Source organism: Sordaria macrospora, chromosome 5 (assembly GCF_033870435.1).
Source record: "Sordaria macrospora chromosome 5, complete sequence".
Taxonomy (NCBI): domain Eukaryota; kingdom Fungi; phylum Ascomycota; class Sordariomycetes; order Sordariales; family Sordariaceae; genus Sordaria; species Sordaria macrospora.
This window is the reverse complement of record NC_089375.1, coordinates 1,754,630-1,767,441: the sequence shown is the minus strand read 5'-3', so window position 1 is coordinate 1,767,441 and position 12,812 is coordinate 1,754,630. Positions and strand designations below refer to the sequence as shown.

General features: G+C 51.7%; 5 protein-coding genes across 5 annotated transcripts; 3 read left to right on the top strand and 2 right to left on the bottom strand.

Annotated features, from left to right (window-relative positions):
- Positions 1 to 247: 247 nt before the first annotated feature.
- SMAC4_04179 (uncharacterized protein) lies at positions 248 to 1,664 on the top strand (the record flags this gene model as incomplete). Its single annotated transcript, XM_003346699.2, has 2 exons — positions 248 to 1,063; positions 1,187 to 1,664. One exon carries the CDS (start codon positions 248 to 250, stop codon positions 1,061 to 1,063), a length of 816 nt encoding a protein of 271 aa, XP_003346747.1. The 3' UTR covers positions 1,187 to 1,664.
- A 261-nt stretch (positions 1,665 to 1,925) lies between these two features.
- SMAC4_04178 (uncharacterized protein) lies at positions 1,926 to 2,561 on the bottom strand (the record flags this gene model as incomplete). Its single annotated transcript, XM_003346698.1, has 1 exon — positions 1,926 to 2,561. The coding sequence occupies one exon, from the start codon at positions 2,559 to 2,561 to the stop codon at positions 1,926 to 1,928; it is 636 nt and encodes a 211-aa protein (XP_003346746.1).
- Positions 2,562 to 3,061: 500 nt separating this feature from the next.
- Positions 3,062 to 3,601, bottom strand: SMAC4_04177 (uncharacterized protein; the record flags this gene model as incomplete). The annotated part of the gene is made up of 1 exon (XM_003346697.1): positions 3,062 to 3,601. The coding sequence occupies one exon, from the start codon at positions 3,599 to 3,601 to the stop codon at positions 3,062 to 3,064; it is 540 nt and encodes a 179-aa protein (XP_003346745.1).
- A 1,958-nt stretch (positions 3,602 to 5,559) lies between these two features.
- On the top strand, positions 5,560 to 6,632 carry SMAC4_04176 (uncharacterized protein). The gene is made up of 2 exons (XM_024655573.2): positions 5,560 to 5,710; positions 5,805 to 6,632. The coding sequence occupies exons 1-2, from the start codon at positions 5,577 to 5,579 to the stop codon at positions 6,295 to 6,297; spliced, it is 627 nt and encodes a 208-aa protein (XP_024511448.1). The 5' UTR covers positions 5,560 to 5,576; the 3' UTR covers positions 6,298 to 6,632.
- A 1,579-nt stretch (positions 6,633 to 8,211) lies between these two features.
- On the top strand, positions 8,212 to 12,023 carry SMAC4_04175 (uncharacterized protein; the record flags this gene model as incomplete). The annotated part of the gene is made up of 3 exons (XM_003346695.2): positions 8,212 to 8,299; positions 9,052 to 11,444; positions 11,525 to 12,023. 3 exons carry the CDS (start codon positions 8,212 to 8,214, stop codon positions 11,636 to 11,638), a joined length of 2,595 nt encoding a protein of 864 aa, XP_003346743.2. The 3' UTR covers positions 11,639 to 12,023.
- Between the last annotated feature and the right edge of the window lie 789 nt (positions 12,024 to 12,812).

Below are 12,812 nucleotides of genomic sequence, written 5' to 3'. Positions count from 1 at the left end.
TGCGCCAACCCACAAGTTCTTCTTCGTCGTTGACAGGAGCGCTTCCAAGTTCAGATTGAACTCGCCCCAAAGATCACAAACTCGTTACTCAACGCCACTCGTACCAACCAAAGGTAAGTCCCGCTGATGACCCAAGCTGACTTGTAGCTCACCATCACCTCGTGGTTGTCCTAGCCAACAACAAGCTGACCACTCCCCCTCCTCCTCTCCCTCCCACAGATCCATACTCAGTCCATCAATCTCCATCATGCCTTCCAAAGCAATCGCCGCGTCCGAGGGCGCCTCCTCGAGCATGATCCTGAACGGCGTCCAGCTCACTCCCGCCGAGTCCCGCATTGGCGCTGCGATCTTAGAGATCCATGCCGGCAACGTCGACATCGACTGGAACGCGGTGGCTGAGAAGACAGGTCATAAGACCCCGAAGGCTTGCAGAGATGCCTGGCGCCTCGCCAAGGTCAAGACCGGCATCGCTTCCGTCAACGGCGCTGCCGCTGGTGCCCCTACCGCTGCCGCTGGTGTCACTACCGCTGGCGGCACTGACACCGCTGGTGGTGTCACTCCCGTGAAGAAACGCCGCGGTCGCCCGCCCAAGAAGGCCGCCGCCGCCGCCGCCGCTTTGTCAACTCCTGGCAGCTCTACTGCCATGAGCAACCTCTCTTTTGAGGATGGCGTGGGTCCGGAGACTCCCTCCAAGTCCACCTCGGCTTTGGGTATCAAGCGCGAGGCCGACTCCGATGCTGAAGACACTCCCGCAAAGAAGAAGCCTGCTTCTGCTCGTAAGCCCCGTCTGACCAGCGCGAGACAGAAGACTGCGGCCACCGCTGCTGCTGCCCAGGCCGATACGGGTGATTCCAAGCGCGACAGTGTTGATGTTGCCATGGAGAGAGTCTCTGATGCCATCGCTGACATGCGTGCTGCTGCTGCTGCCGACTATGCTGCTGCCGACTATGCTGCTGCCGACTATGCTACTGCCGACTATGCTGCTGTCGACTATGCTGCTGTCGCCGACGCTGGTTACGCCACAGCTAGTGAGAGTGGTGGTGCCGACATTGGCGAGATCTAGGTGAGTGGGATGTTGTGTATTCCAGTCCTTCATTAAGGCCTCTCGGCACTCTCCCAGGTTGGAGTTGGAACTTGGAACTTGGAATGGTTGCTGACAATAAGGTACCTGTATGTGCTGTAACAGAATCTCAACGCGAACCATGACAACCGACAACGGGAACCTTCCGCATACGAAGGATGACGACTGCCTACCTCAACAATAACGTTGCCTCTCTCTCCTCTGCAATGAAAATTTCTGGCTGGCTCTTTTGGAGTTTCGGTTGTCTTGGACTTTGGGCCGCCTGGTGGCACTTCTCTGCTTTCTGGTCCTTTCGGTTTAGGAGGAGTTGGGACACGAGCTGGACATTTTCTTTCCCGGTCGTTGGTGGGCAGTTGCATAGCCTTAGTACAAAGGTGGCTTTTGTTTCCATTTCTTTGCTTTGTTGAAGCTCGGAGTTGGGAGTGTCCTCCTTGGTGGATAGGTTGCATACACTAGATTTTGGCTTGGCGATAGGACCACGCTTGGAGTTTAGAGGTTCTTTGGCGATGATAGAGTCCTTTGCTTGGTCGTTAGTAGAATGGATCTTCTTTTTGTCGTCAATCTTGATCTTGTTGCCGCTCCCTTGTTTTGCTATCATTGTTGATATCGCTGACGGTAGGTATAGAGGTCACCGCAGAAAGAGCGAAGACACTCGCGGACGCAAAGGAGACACTCGCATATGCAGACGCAGCTGCACATCCTCCTGCTTCCGTTGCTTATTCCCCTTTACGCGTTTGACTTCTTCCATACCCCCATTCTCACATTCTGCCTCCTTTCTTCCCGTTCTCTTCCCCTTTTCTGCCCTCGCCTCCTCCCCTCCTTACCACAGCTACACCAGCACCACCTACATCATGACAGCAACCCTCAACCACAAAACCCTCAACAGCACTCTCGCCGCAGCCACCGCATTCTCGCACGCAGACAGAGAAACACCGCCACCGCCCTGGTCCAGAAGTAACCAACCCGGCCACTGGCCCAGTCTCTCATCGTGCTCGTACTCGGCCTTGGCCGATAGGGACCACATGTATCTGGCGGCTGCCAGGAGGGTTTTTGCTTTCTTGGTGGTCGGGGAGAAGGGGTTGTCGGTTAGCCCAGTTCCAATGGTGGAAGTGCGAGAAGGGAGTGGGGACGGTGTTGTCGTGGCGGTAGTCGTAGAAGACTTGGAAGACTTGGAGAACAGGGAGTTGGACCTGAAGCTGGAGGAGGAGAAGACAGAGGAGGAGGATGACGAGGTGCAGGCAGCCTGTTCGGATTCTGCTTTTGGTTCCAGCTGGGCTAGAGGCCAACCAGATTCACTCTCTTCCTCAGTGTGGTTGGCAGGGGCGTCGAGGATGACAAACATGTACACGAGCGCCACTCTAAAGCCAAAGTCGGTCATGCGACAACATGGGTCTTCTGTTTGAGTACCCGTGTATGTGACCCTACCTCTAGTGCTCTTGCTGGTAGAGGTAGTTGTTGGTGTGCAAGTGGCTTTGGGCATGTTGGTTCGCAGGTTGTCAGGCTCGTTATTCTCTCCTGTGAGAGTGTCATATGACCAAGCCGGAGAGTAACTGGCACGGCCATGGATAGAGAGCCCAAGCAATCTCTCCTGTCGTTCCTTCTCAGCCTCTCCCTCGACCAGGATAGATTTCCAAAGCAAATTGCTGGCAAAATGACCCTAAAACCGAAAGCATTCGATGAACAGCATTTAGCGTCGGTCTGCGTACCTATGCTGGCGTAGTTGGCGGGCTGCTTGTTAACGGAGTGACTGATGTTGATTTGAGCACCGGAAAAATGAGGTTGGGGATTGTCAATGGTTTGACGTCCGGTAACAGCCTGTATTTCGACAGGAGAAGACGCGAGAGCTGGGGAGGGAGCGGTGAATGGGGTGTTGGTAGATGGAACATCCGGGACTGTGGGACTAATAGGGGTACAAGCAGATGGGGGAGTTTGTTGAGCCTTGAGGACAGAAATAGACCCAGCCACAGAGATAAAAGCAGGCTAGACTTTGTTGGCAACGACAACCCGAGGGGGTCGAGGATATAGATCGTTGGTGGTCTCCCGAGCCGTATCCTCTTCGTTAAAAAGCTGATACTCAGCACATAGATTGCCCCACGCCTGTAGGGCCTCGTCCTCACTCTTCAAGCCAGCCCGCTCCGCGACTTTGGCCCAGTCGGCTGTGACTTTCTCCTTGAGGTTTTCTAGGATACTGAGTATGATATTGAGCGCGCTGGCGGTGGTTTTCTCGCCACGGAGTTGGGGTTCGACTGACGACATTTGGGCCTTACTTGGGTTGATTGGAAGATTGTCGTTGAGTCCGAATTTCTGCCGGACTATGCTCCATCTGTTGCCAAGCACCGCTTCTGAAGAAATATTGACTCTTTCGGCGGCCTTAGCCCCATAGAACTTGAGAAGCACTTTGTTTGACGCGTTGCTGATGGCGATATTCTTGAGTACGTTGAATATGAGGTTTTTGTCCTCCTTGGAGGCTTCTCTACCCCGGAGTTTGGGGGTGAGGCAGGCGATTTTACCCGCGGGCATTGTGAGTTTCTGTGAGATGTAGACGTGATATTTTAGTTAGCAAATAGTAGTCTGAGCAGAGGTTACTTACGTGGACAACGTACAAATTTGGTGCTCTAATCCCTTAATAGTACTGTGGCTGGCAGCAAGAGAGGGCCCAAGGCCAGGTTGAAGAGGAAGGGTGGACAATGGCGGACGGTACCTTAGGATGCTACTCTCTGGTAGCAGAAGAAATAGAAGAAGAAAAGTACAGGAGTTGAAGGACTCGAAGCGGACTTTATACCCCGTGACTTCTCTGATGAAGGTTTACTGGGCAATATTGCACATTCACAAGGGCTTGAAGGTTTAAGGTTCCGGCCCTCTTCCACCTGTCACTTGCCAAACATCCAGGTCGGTAACGAAACAATGCGTGGACAGGTTCATAACACGAGAACCTACACAGTAGGCGACCTCTGGTCAGGTTCTTGTGGCAAAGAGGTACCTTGGAGCAGGGTGCGAGGTGATATTCACCAAGCCAAACTAACAACCACGGCTGCACGTGAAGGTTATGTCTATGACCTAGCTCTTTTTCGGAGCAGACACTCTAGGATCACTGACTTGAAGCCTTTCGTCATCTTGTGGAGATTGGGGGGATTTAATGCAACACCCATACATGCTCGACAGAAACAGCTTTGCTAACTCGTGCCCTAGCGTAGAGAGGAGCATGCTCCGAAGCGCAGTACTGAGTCTGCTCGTAGGACTTGACCTCAATCACGAAGTAACCGAACTCAAAAGGGATAGGCAGCCCAAATCAATAACTCTATTATTTGCTGTCTATGGCCACTGGGCCTTGGGTGCTGTCAGACCAACTTTGGCTTTTAATCCTTTGGTCCAAGACTTCTAGGTCGTCTGCCCGCTGGTCGACCAGCTTGGTGCAAGGTCCGGCAGCGACGGGCGACGGGCGACAAACACTCCCTCTTTTAGACGGACATTGCCAACTGTCAACCCCAAACACGTGCCGGAAAGGGGCCTTGACGGATAGGTGATGGATTCCAGGGACAGCCGAGAACACTGGGCTATGACACTGGACAGGTGAAGCGGCTCCTGCGGTCCTTACCGCCTCGTTGTCTGATAATGCATGGTCCATGGACGTCTTGCTATACCTAACCCAGAAAGAGATGAAACATTGAATGCACAAGAACAATAGGATCTGAGAGTTTAAGCAGCTTTTCATGCCATGTGCGTACATCGTCTCCACCAAAACTTGGAAGGAAAGCTCTCATGAAGGACGAATAAGCCTTGTGGGTGTATCCGATGAAGTGCCTTAATGGAAGCGGGGGCTGGACGACACTCTCTGGTATTCCAATCCTTTCTGGCGGAACAGGCATCCCACTTGGACGAACGGACTAGGCTATAGGGCTTCCAGCATTGCAGTGAGGTTGCCTGGACGATGAATGAAAAGGATGAAATTTGCGAGCGAATGCGGCCGCTACAGCCAGCCCAGTATGGCCACTCGCAGTTTGATGGCCCCCTGTCCAGGACAGTGGCCTCGGACGACAAACTTGTCCTGGAGGTCCTGCGGCCTGCCACGATAGAGACGGTGTTCGGACAGGCGCTGTCGCTGGGTGGGGTCCTTGCCGTCCTGGCCGTCCATAAAATCCCCCATCCGTCGGCGTCTCGGACACTCTTCCTCCTTGCAACAACCACAACCTGCCTACCAAAGCATTTTGCTTGGAAGCACTCGCTGAACTCGTTTTCTGACAACTTTGTCTACAAAAGTAAGTCCAAGTCCCTCGGGCGTGTTTGGCTGCAAGAAAAAGCGTCATCTTCTCGCGTCTTGCAAGTGCACTCGCACCTTCCACTTTCCTGTCATTCGATTGCAGTCCAGCCACTCAATACACACATCAGTCACCTGACAGTCACTCGACAGTCACTCGACAGTAATTAGCACAAGCTATCAGTCAACTGACCTGACAGCAGTTCTTCGCAACAAATCTCATCGCACTCAATCGTCAAGATGCCTCCCAAACCCAACCAGGACGTTGCCGGTCAGATGAACTTCCTCTTGACCTGCATCAAGCACTCCAGCCAAGGCAAAATCAACTGGACCGAGGTCGCCGAGGAGCTCAGCATCGTATCCAAGGCCGCTGCGTAAGTCACTCACTCACTCGATCACTCCTTTCTCACCTCGCCTATTGTCGTCAAACAGTGATCAGTCCAGCTAACACACCCTCCCCATCGAAAGTGCCAAGCGCTACGAGCGCCTCCTGAAAGCGCACGACATCCAGCCACCCAGGAACTCCAGCTCCTTGGCCGATGAGGCGGGCCCCAGCGGCGCGAGCAGCCCGGCGAAGGTCAAGACTCCTCGTGCTGCCCGCACCACTAAGCGCAAGAGGGCCACTGCGACCGTCAGCTACAACGAGGATTCCGGCAATGAAGGGTCCGCTGGCGAGCAGCGTGAGCCCTTTACGTACAAGGCTGAGCCTGAGGACTCGGATGAGGAGCAGCGCCCGCTGAAGAAGGAGAAGTCTACTCCTGAGGTGCAAACCAAGCAGGAGGAGGGTGAGGATGGTGAGTCCGACTCCGATTACTTTTCGTGTTACTCTGACGATGTCGATCTTCTGGTTGTTGAAAGACATCAAGGCAGAGTACACTCGATACAGGTGTGGGGGAAAAGGATACGATGTGCTAATGGATGTTGTGGAGAGGATAGAGGGCAAGGACAACTACAAGTATGAGGGTGAGATCTGAGCATCTCCATCTTATCTGGTTGGGCACTGGGCAGATACCGATGACACTAAGATGCGGAGGCAGTTCATGTTGACATAGCGCGATGAAGGATCTGGATGGTATTTGAGCATGGAGTTGGGGCCTTTTTAATGTGCTTTTGCTCTCTGCTCTGTTCCTGTTCATAGGAATGGTTGCTCGGTCGGCGTATGGAGGATGATGGGCCGAATCAAGGAGGACAACAAAAAACAACAGGTACTTGAAAGACAAGCGGGAAATAAAGTGCCTTGACTTACAGAATGTCTCATTGCTTTGATTCGTCGGTTTTGTTGGTTCATTGTCTATCCGTTCACATTCGGTTCATGTTGGGAAAAGGGGCAGGCAATGATATAACAAGACTGGCGGCGTGAATATCGGGCCATGTGGTGGACCTGAAAGCGAGCAATGAACTGGAACAGTCAGTCTCCTGGAACAAAGGCGTGATTCTCTTCCAGGTTGTATGATTCCAGATTGGCTTGATCTTCATTTCGTTGCTTCTCCGGGCTGAGGACTGGAGGCGCCCTGATGTTGTGTCGTTTTGGTAAGGGTTAGGGTTGGGGAGCTGCAGGAGGAAGTTGCCTCTCATCTGGCGGGACCACTCGGACAACGTTGTGTTGGAACATTTGCTTGATGGCCGATGAGTAAAATCACGTCTTAATTTTCCTGATTGAAACATGAGTCCTTCGTATGCCCGTTGAAAAGTCATGTGTTCCCACAGCTTGTGTCAGCCGGCAATTAGGCAGAGGCCGAGGCTGCAATGATGAAAGACGGGTACATACCACACTGCCGCGTCCATCTCCCAATAAAGCTCCGAGACACGGCAAATAATGATGGCTTCGTCTGATCGCTGAAGGTAGTGACAATGACGGTCTCAATACTCGTGAGCTTGGCGCCGGCAACCGTCTGGTTGTGTGGCCACACCAAGGAGCATCAGCCACATCCGTCTAGATGGGATGGAAGCCGACCATGGACAATAACGAATAATGGTATTGTACGATGCAACAGCAATGTATTTAAATAAGAGGTGTGTCGTTGGATAGCCACTGCGATAAAGACCAAGCCGATGGGTTTGGTGCAAGAGTCAAGTGGGAGATGGTGGAGGGAAAATCAAACGAAGAAAAATCAAAATTCGAAAAGTTATTCAAGTCGGCAGGCGCAAGGTGTAACATACACGTAAGAAACGCACCTGCCCTATTGTCGCTCGGATTCGTGTATTGTACCTGTAATGCCACAAGGGCAAGTTGGGAAGTTGCAAAGGCCATCCCGCATTCACTGACGCCCGATGGGCATCTGAGTGCTTGTCGCTGTCAGCCTCTGCCCATTGAGTAGGTACCTACCATTCACCTATAATGCCAAACTTACACCGGGAATTTTGCCATATCAAAATATTTCTCTCCATCACCAACTCCGGTCGCATCGCTGCCATTCTCAACTTTGAATATCCGTCAGGTAAACGCACCTTGCCTGCCCCGCACCAATTGACGTGCGCCCTTTCCCCCAGTCAAAAGTAAATAAACACTGACGACCTTGCGCAGACGCTCATTCTTTTTCGCTTTCTCTTGCATCAACCATCATTCAGTCAATACGCATCTCTTCGGCCAGGTATCATTGATATCACAGCACATCCGGTCATCACCGGATTCCGAAATCAGTTCGCTCAAAGGGGAAGCGGCAAGCGCCTGTGTTGTTGCGACATTCCCACCAATCGATATCCAGCGACTCCCCTGTCGCTCGGCGGTCTCATGGGTGTTAGTGCGACACCCGATTTCACGGCAATTCTCGCAGCAACATTGATAACCGGCTATCAAGTTTTATGCGCTACATTTTTCAGCACAGTGCACAATTGGCATCTCGGATCCACGATTGACTGGGGCCGAGAACACAAGATGGGCTCCGTGCATCACAGAGTGAGACGTGACGGGCGTCGCGACCAACATGGCACCTCTCATGTTTCTGTGCCAGTTTCTGGTAACGGTACGCGTCTTTTTCTTTTTTCCTCCTCCTTTTTCTTTCCCCAATCCCTATCCTTCCACATTTCCACACAATTGGCTTTCACCGGAGACATCATGTGTTTATGGGTCTGATGCAACGAAGGCATCTCAACAGAGATTTCTTTATCGGATTTCAGCGTACGGGGATTGTCTTAGTGAAAGACTTCGGGATCTCGGGTTTGTTCCGTGGCGTTGGCGTCTTTGCATATTGCTGTGTCTGCCTAGGCAGTCCAAAAAGACAAGTTGTTGCCGTTGTTGGACGCGGAAAACCGGGTCCCCTTTTCAATGCATAGAGGACCTCCTTAATGTTTTGATATAGGGCTTGGTTGGCATCACGCCTTCTGCTTCACAATGCCCAAAATCCGCTGTCAGGGTTACCGTGGCGGCCGCCTAGCTCTCATCGCCTGTCTTTGCCGCTACCCTTATCCTTGAGCCCATCTACTCTTTCACTTTGAACAAAACCCTTCTCACAATCAACCATCCCTTTGGATGCTTGGTCATTCATATCCTCACGCTCATTTCTTTTCCAATCACGCTTTCATGTACCTGCTGAGGCTGTCATATCCCAACCAGACACAGAGCTGTCTTTTTGGATATACAGCTTCCCTACTTCAGACATATACAGCGGTTATTGTACAGAGCCTTCATGTTTCCTGTCACAGACTCCCTACACTCAGAAGCATCTCGCTCTTCCACATATTTTTATTTATTTATGATTCTAATTTTTCTTCGCAGCTATGACATCGAGGTGTCGGCGACTCCGCCAGCTACCCTTTTTGCATCGGACGTGGATTCGCGCTACCAACTACTGGGAAGATAGAATGGGCAACAAGCCCTCCACCCAGTCTCGGGTGCCTGCTCATGAGTCCGACGTCAGATTTTCCGACCACAGTCACCACCTTGACCAAGACTTTGACGACACATGTCAACATCCAGCAAAACGTCGACGCCTCAACGACAATGATGGTTTTCCCTTGTACGCGGATCCCTACGGCGACAAACCCCGATGCCTGCGGATAGAGGTCCTCAAGATCATCCACAAAGACTCACCCCGCATCAAAAATGGCGTGTCTAACAGCATTGTGGCACCTGACGTGAGGGATACCGCGACTATGGGGGCACGTTGCAAGCTGAGCATTTATGGTCATAACGGGGATGAAAAGGTTCTCCTGCACGTCGACAGCCAGCTATGCGAGCTCAAGGTCTACAAAAACCCTGCCGCCGCATCTACGCACATGGCTCGACTGTATGCTATCAAGGCTTTCGATATACCCGAGGACAAAATATACTTGGAGCGGGATGGCAGTGATCCCGCCTTTGGCTTTGCCGATTTCTACAGTGTCCTGATCGAAATCAAATCAGCCGGAGATCCAAACTGGCCACCCAGCAGCCTAATTCCGACCAAGGTGGAAGATGATTCCTCAGCCCGTAATCTGCCACCGCGACATTGGGCTCTGTCCGCCCAACTTCCTGATATTTTCCATACTCGCAACAGGAAGACGGCGAGGTTAAAAGCGAGGATACAGCAGAACCGAGAGACTCCTACGGATTTCGTCATGGACATTGACGTGCGTTGGCAAACAAGCATATCAAGCCAACTAACAGGGAACCAGAAGCCCAAGGAGATCATGCACTCTATTACAGTAATTGACCCTTCGGCCCCTAAGAAGCCCCTGTTAGAACTGCCAGTGAATGGCTCAAACGGAGTCAATGGGATAAATGGGCATCATCATGACCCAGCATTCAACGACGAGGCCACGAAGATGGGAAGCTGGGGAGTCAACGGTGCTTCCACAGCTGATGCCGGAGAAGACCTTCTTGAGGGTGACCTGACGCCCAACCGATCTAAGCGCCAAAGGGCAGAAGTTAACTACAACGTGAGGCAACTATGGAACACGGCCGTGGGCAAGTCGCCGAGGAAACGGAAAAGAGACGACGATGAACAACATCCCCAACTAGACGAGCACTCCGTCACCTACGTTCTGCCGCCCGGAGAAGGGGGCGAGTCGAAGGTGTTCCCTTCCAACAATCTCTCCTGCCTCATATGCGCGGCCGAGCACGAGCGCATCAGCCAGCTCCGCGCTCACTTCTCATGCCACCCTGAACTTGAGTTCAAGTTTGAGCAGAAGAAGGGCATGTACATGGTTGAAGTCCAGAAAGCCCCTGGAAAGACCTCAGCCACCGCGGGATCCCCCTTAAAACCCGCGGCCGGCAAGATCATATACTCGCTGGGTCTTCCCGTAAAACCCCTCGATCTCTTCAAATTCGTCGACGGCGACGATTCCTGGGTTAGATCCCGTCTCTTGCCCGATCATGGCGGGTACAAGATTCCTCCTCTCCCAGCCAGCAGCCGAAGTCCAACCAAGGGACCACATCCTCAGCAACAACAACAACAACAACAACAACAACAACAAAAGGAAAAGGAAAAGGAAAAGGAAAAGGAAAAGGAAAAATCTCTCTCCGCCATATCCACCTCCACCTCCACCCGCAGCCGCGGCGCCGTCCCCAAAGAGAAACCCCAAAAGAAACCCGTCTACGTCCCCCTAAACATCAACCGCCCCATCTACGACCCCTTATCCAAAGTCGAGCTCGCCCCGGGCTCCCTGATCCAGCCCCCGCCCTTGGACGAAGGCTGGCTGATCACCAAGCACGCCGACGCCCTGGCGGAGTTTTCCGACGTCGAGCCGCAAGAAAAAGAATACATGATGCAGTGGGACGCCTACATCCTGCAGAAACACATGGGCTCGGAGCTGTACCTGCCGCGAGAGTTCCGCAGGTTCGTCCAGGAAAAGGCCAAGTGGCTGCTAGAGAAGAGGTGCAGAACGGAGGAGCTGGGGAAACATATGGCGACGCTGTTGGCGAGGCGGTATCTTGATGATGCGACGGTTGTGGCGGTGACGAAGGAGTTGAATGAGGTTAGGAGGAGTATGGCTGCTGAGGGTGGTGGTGGTGGTGGTGCTGCTGCTGGTGCCAGTGGCGATGCACAGAAGAAGAGTGGGCTTGAAGTACAACAACAGCAGCAGCAGCAGCAGCAGCCTAGTAGTGGTGGGAAGAAGAGTGCCGCGGGCGGGTGTGCGAAGTGCGGAGAGGTGGTGCCGCAGCCTGAGATGATGATTTGTTGTAATAAGGTGAGTTCTTTTCCATTTTCCCTTTCCCCCCTTTCAATCCCCGGTTCAGAACCAAGTCACTAACATGAGACAAAAATCAGCATTGCAAACAACGCATCTATCACAGCCGATGCGTGCCGAATCCAGAGGAGGCTCTGGAATTAGGCAGGAAGAGGATGTGGAAGTGCTCTCAATGCGAGGCAGTGGACCATTAGAAGTGGCCAGCAGCCCGATGATGAAGCCGAAGCTGAAGCCAAAGTCGAAGTCAAGGTGGAAAGCAGCTTGCCACACGAGACTTTCATAGGGGACCGCAAAGTTGATGGTGAATACCCAGAAGTAGGAGGATGTTCAAAGGAGAGAGGAGAGGTTTTATATATAGGTATTGCCTGCTTGTTAACCTTCTTGCACACAGCTTGGAATACGGTGCGCTTGGAGACGTAGAAAATATTAGGAGTAGCAACGTATTAGCTGAAGACCTATCTTTATACACGGGTTATGTGCTGAGCGTCGTTGGAATTATATATCAAGTAAGCTTCATATATAGGTACCCACCATATATGCTTGCCATTACTGCCTGGGGGAGATTCACCTATCTATCTATCTATCTATCTATCTCTAGGATCTTAACCAAGTTCCATACAGCTGAAACACGAAGTTTTATAATTGAAGCTCGTCCTACAAAGTTCCAGCCCATTGTGCAACCTTCCTTGTCTTTCACCACATCTACTTGTAGCCCTATTTGTACAGCTCAGATCATCAGATCAGCATCCTGCGTTGTCCATACAGTTATGGTATGGTATGGCTTTAGACCACCCGACGTTAAGAAGGTCTTGAACATTGCCCTTGCCAGCGTATTATGTCAGCAACAAACAGCCTGCAATGGCAAGTTGACAAAGAACAAGCGAACCACCCAAAAAATTTTAATAAAAATTAAAAATTAAATTTTTATTTTTTTTGCCAACCAACCACGCCCGTTGGGTGATAATCCACGCATGAAGTCAAGTGGTGATGGATCTCTATCACTTCTCGACTTTAGTAAATACACATCACCATGTTATATGCTGTACATTGGTTCTTGCACATATCGTTGTGTGTTGACCATCATCACTACGTGGCAGGGAGCAGGTAGACGGTCATCACCCATGTATATAGGTATCACACGCTTAAGACGCAGAGCAGAAGCACTTTTGATCCATATCCATTCCCATACCCATTTATACCAATGCCAATCCCAACCTCGAACTGAATACAGTCATTTCAGAGTAAGGTAACTTAACCCTACTATGAACAAATGCCAAAAAAGGGAGAGAAAAAGAAAAACCCCATTACGTACCGTTCAGTATACATTAACTTTCCTTTATAAACCATCCATTCTATCCATGTATGAGA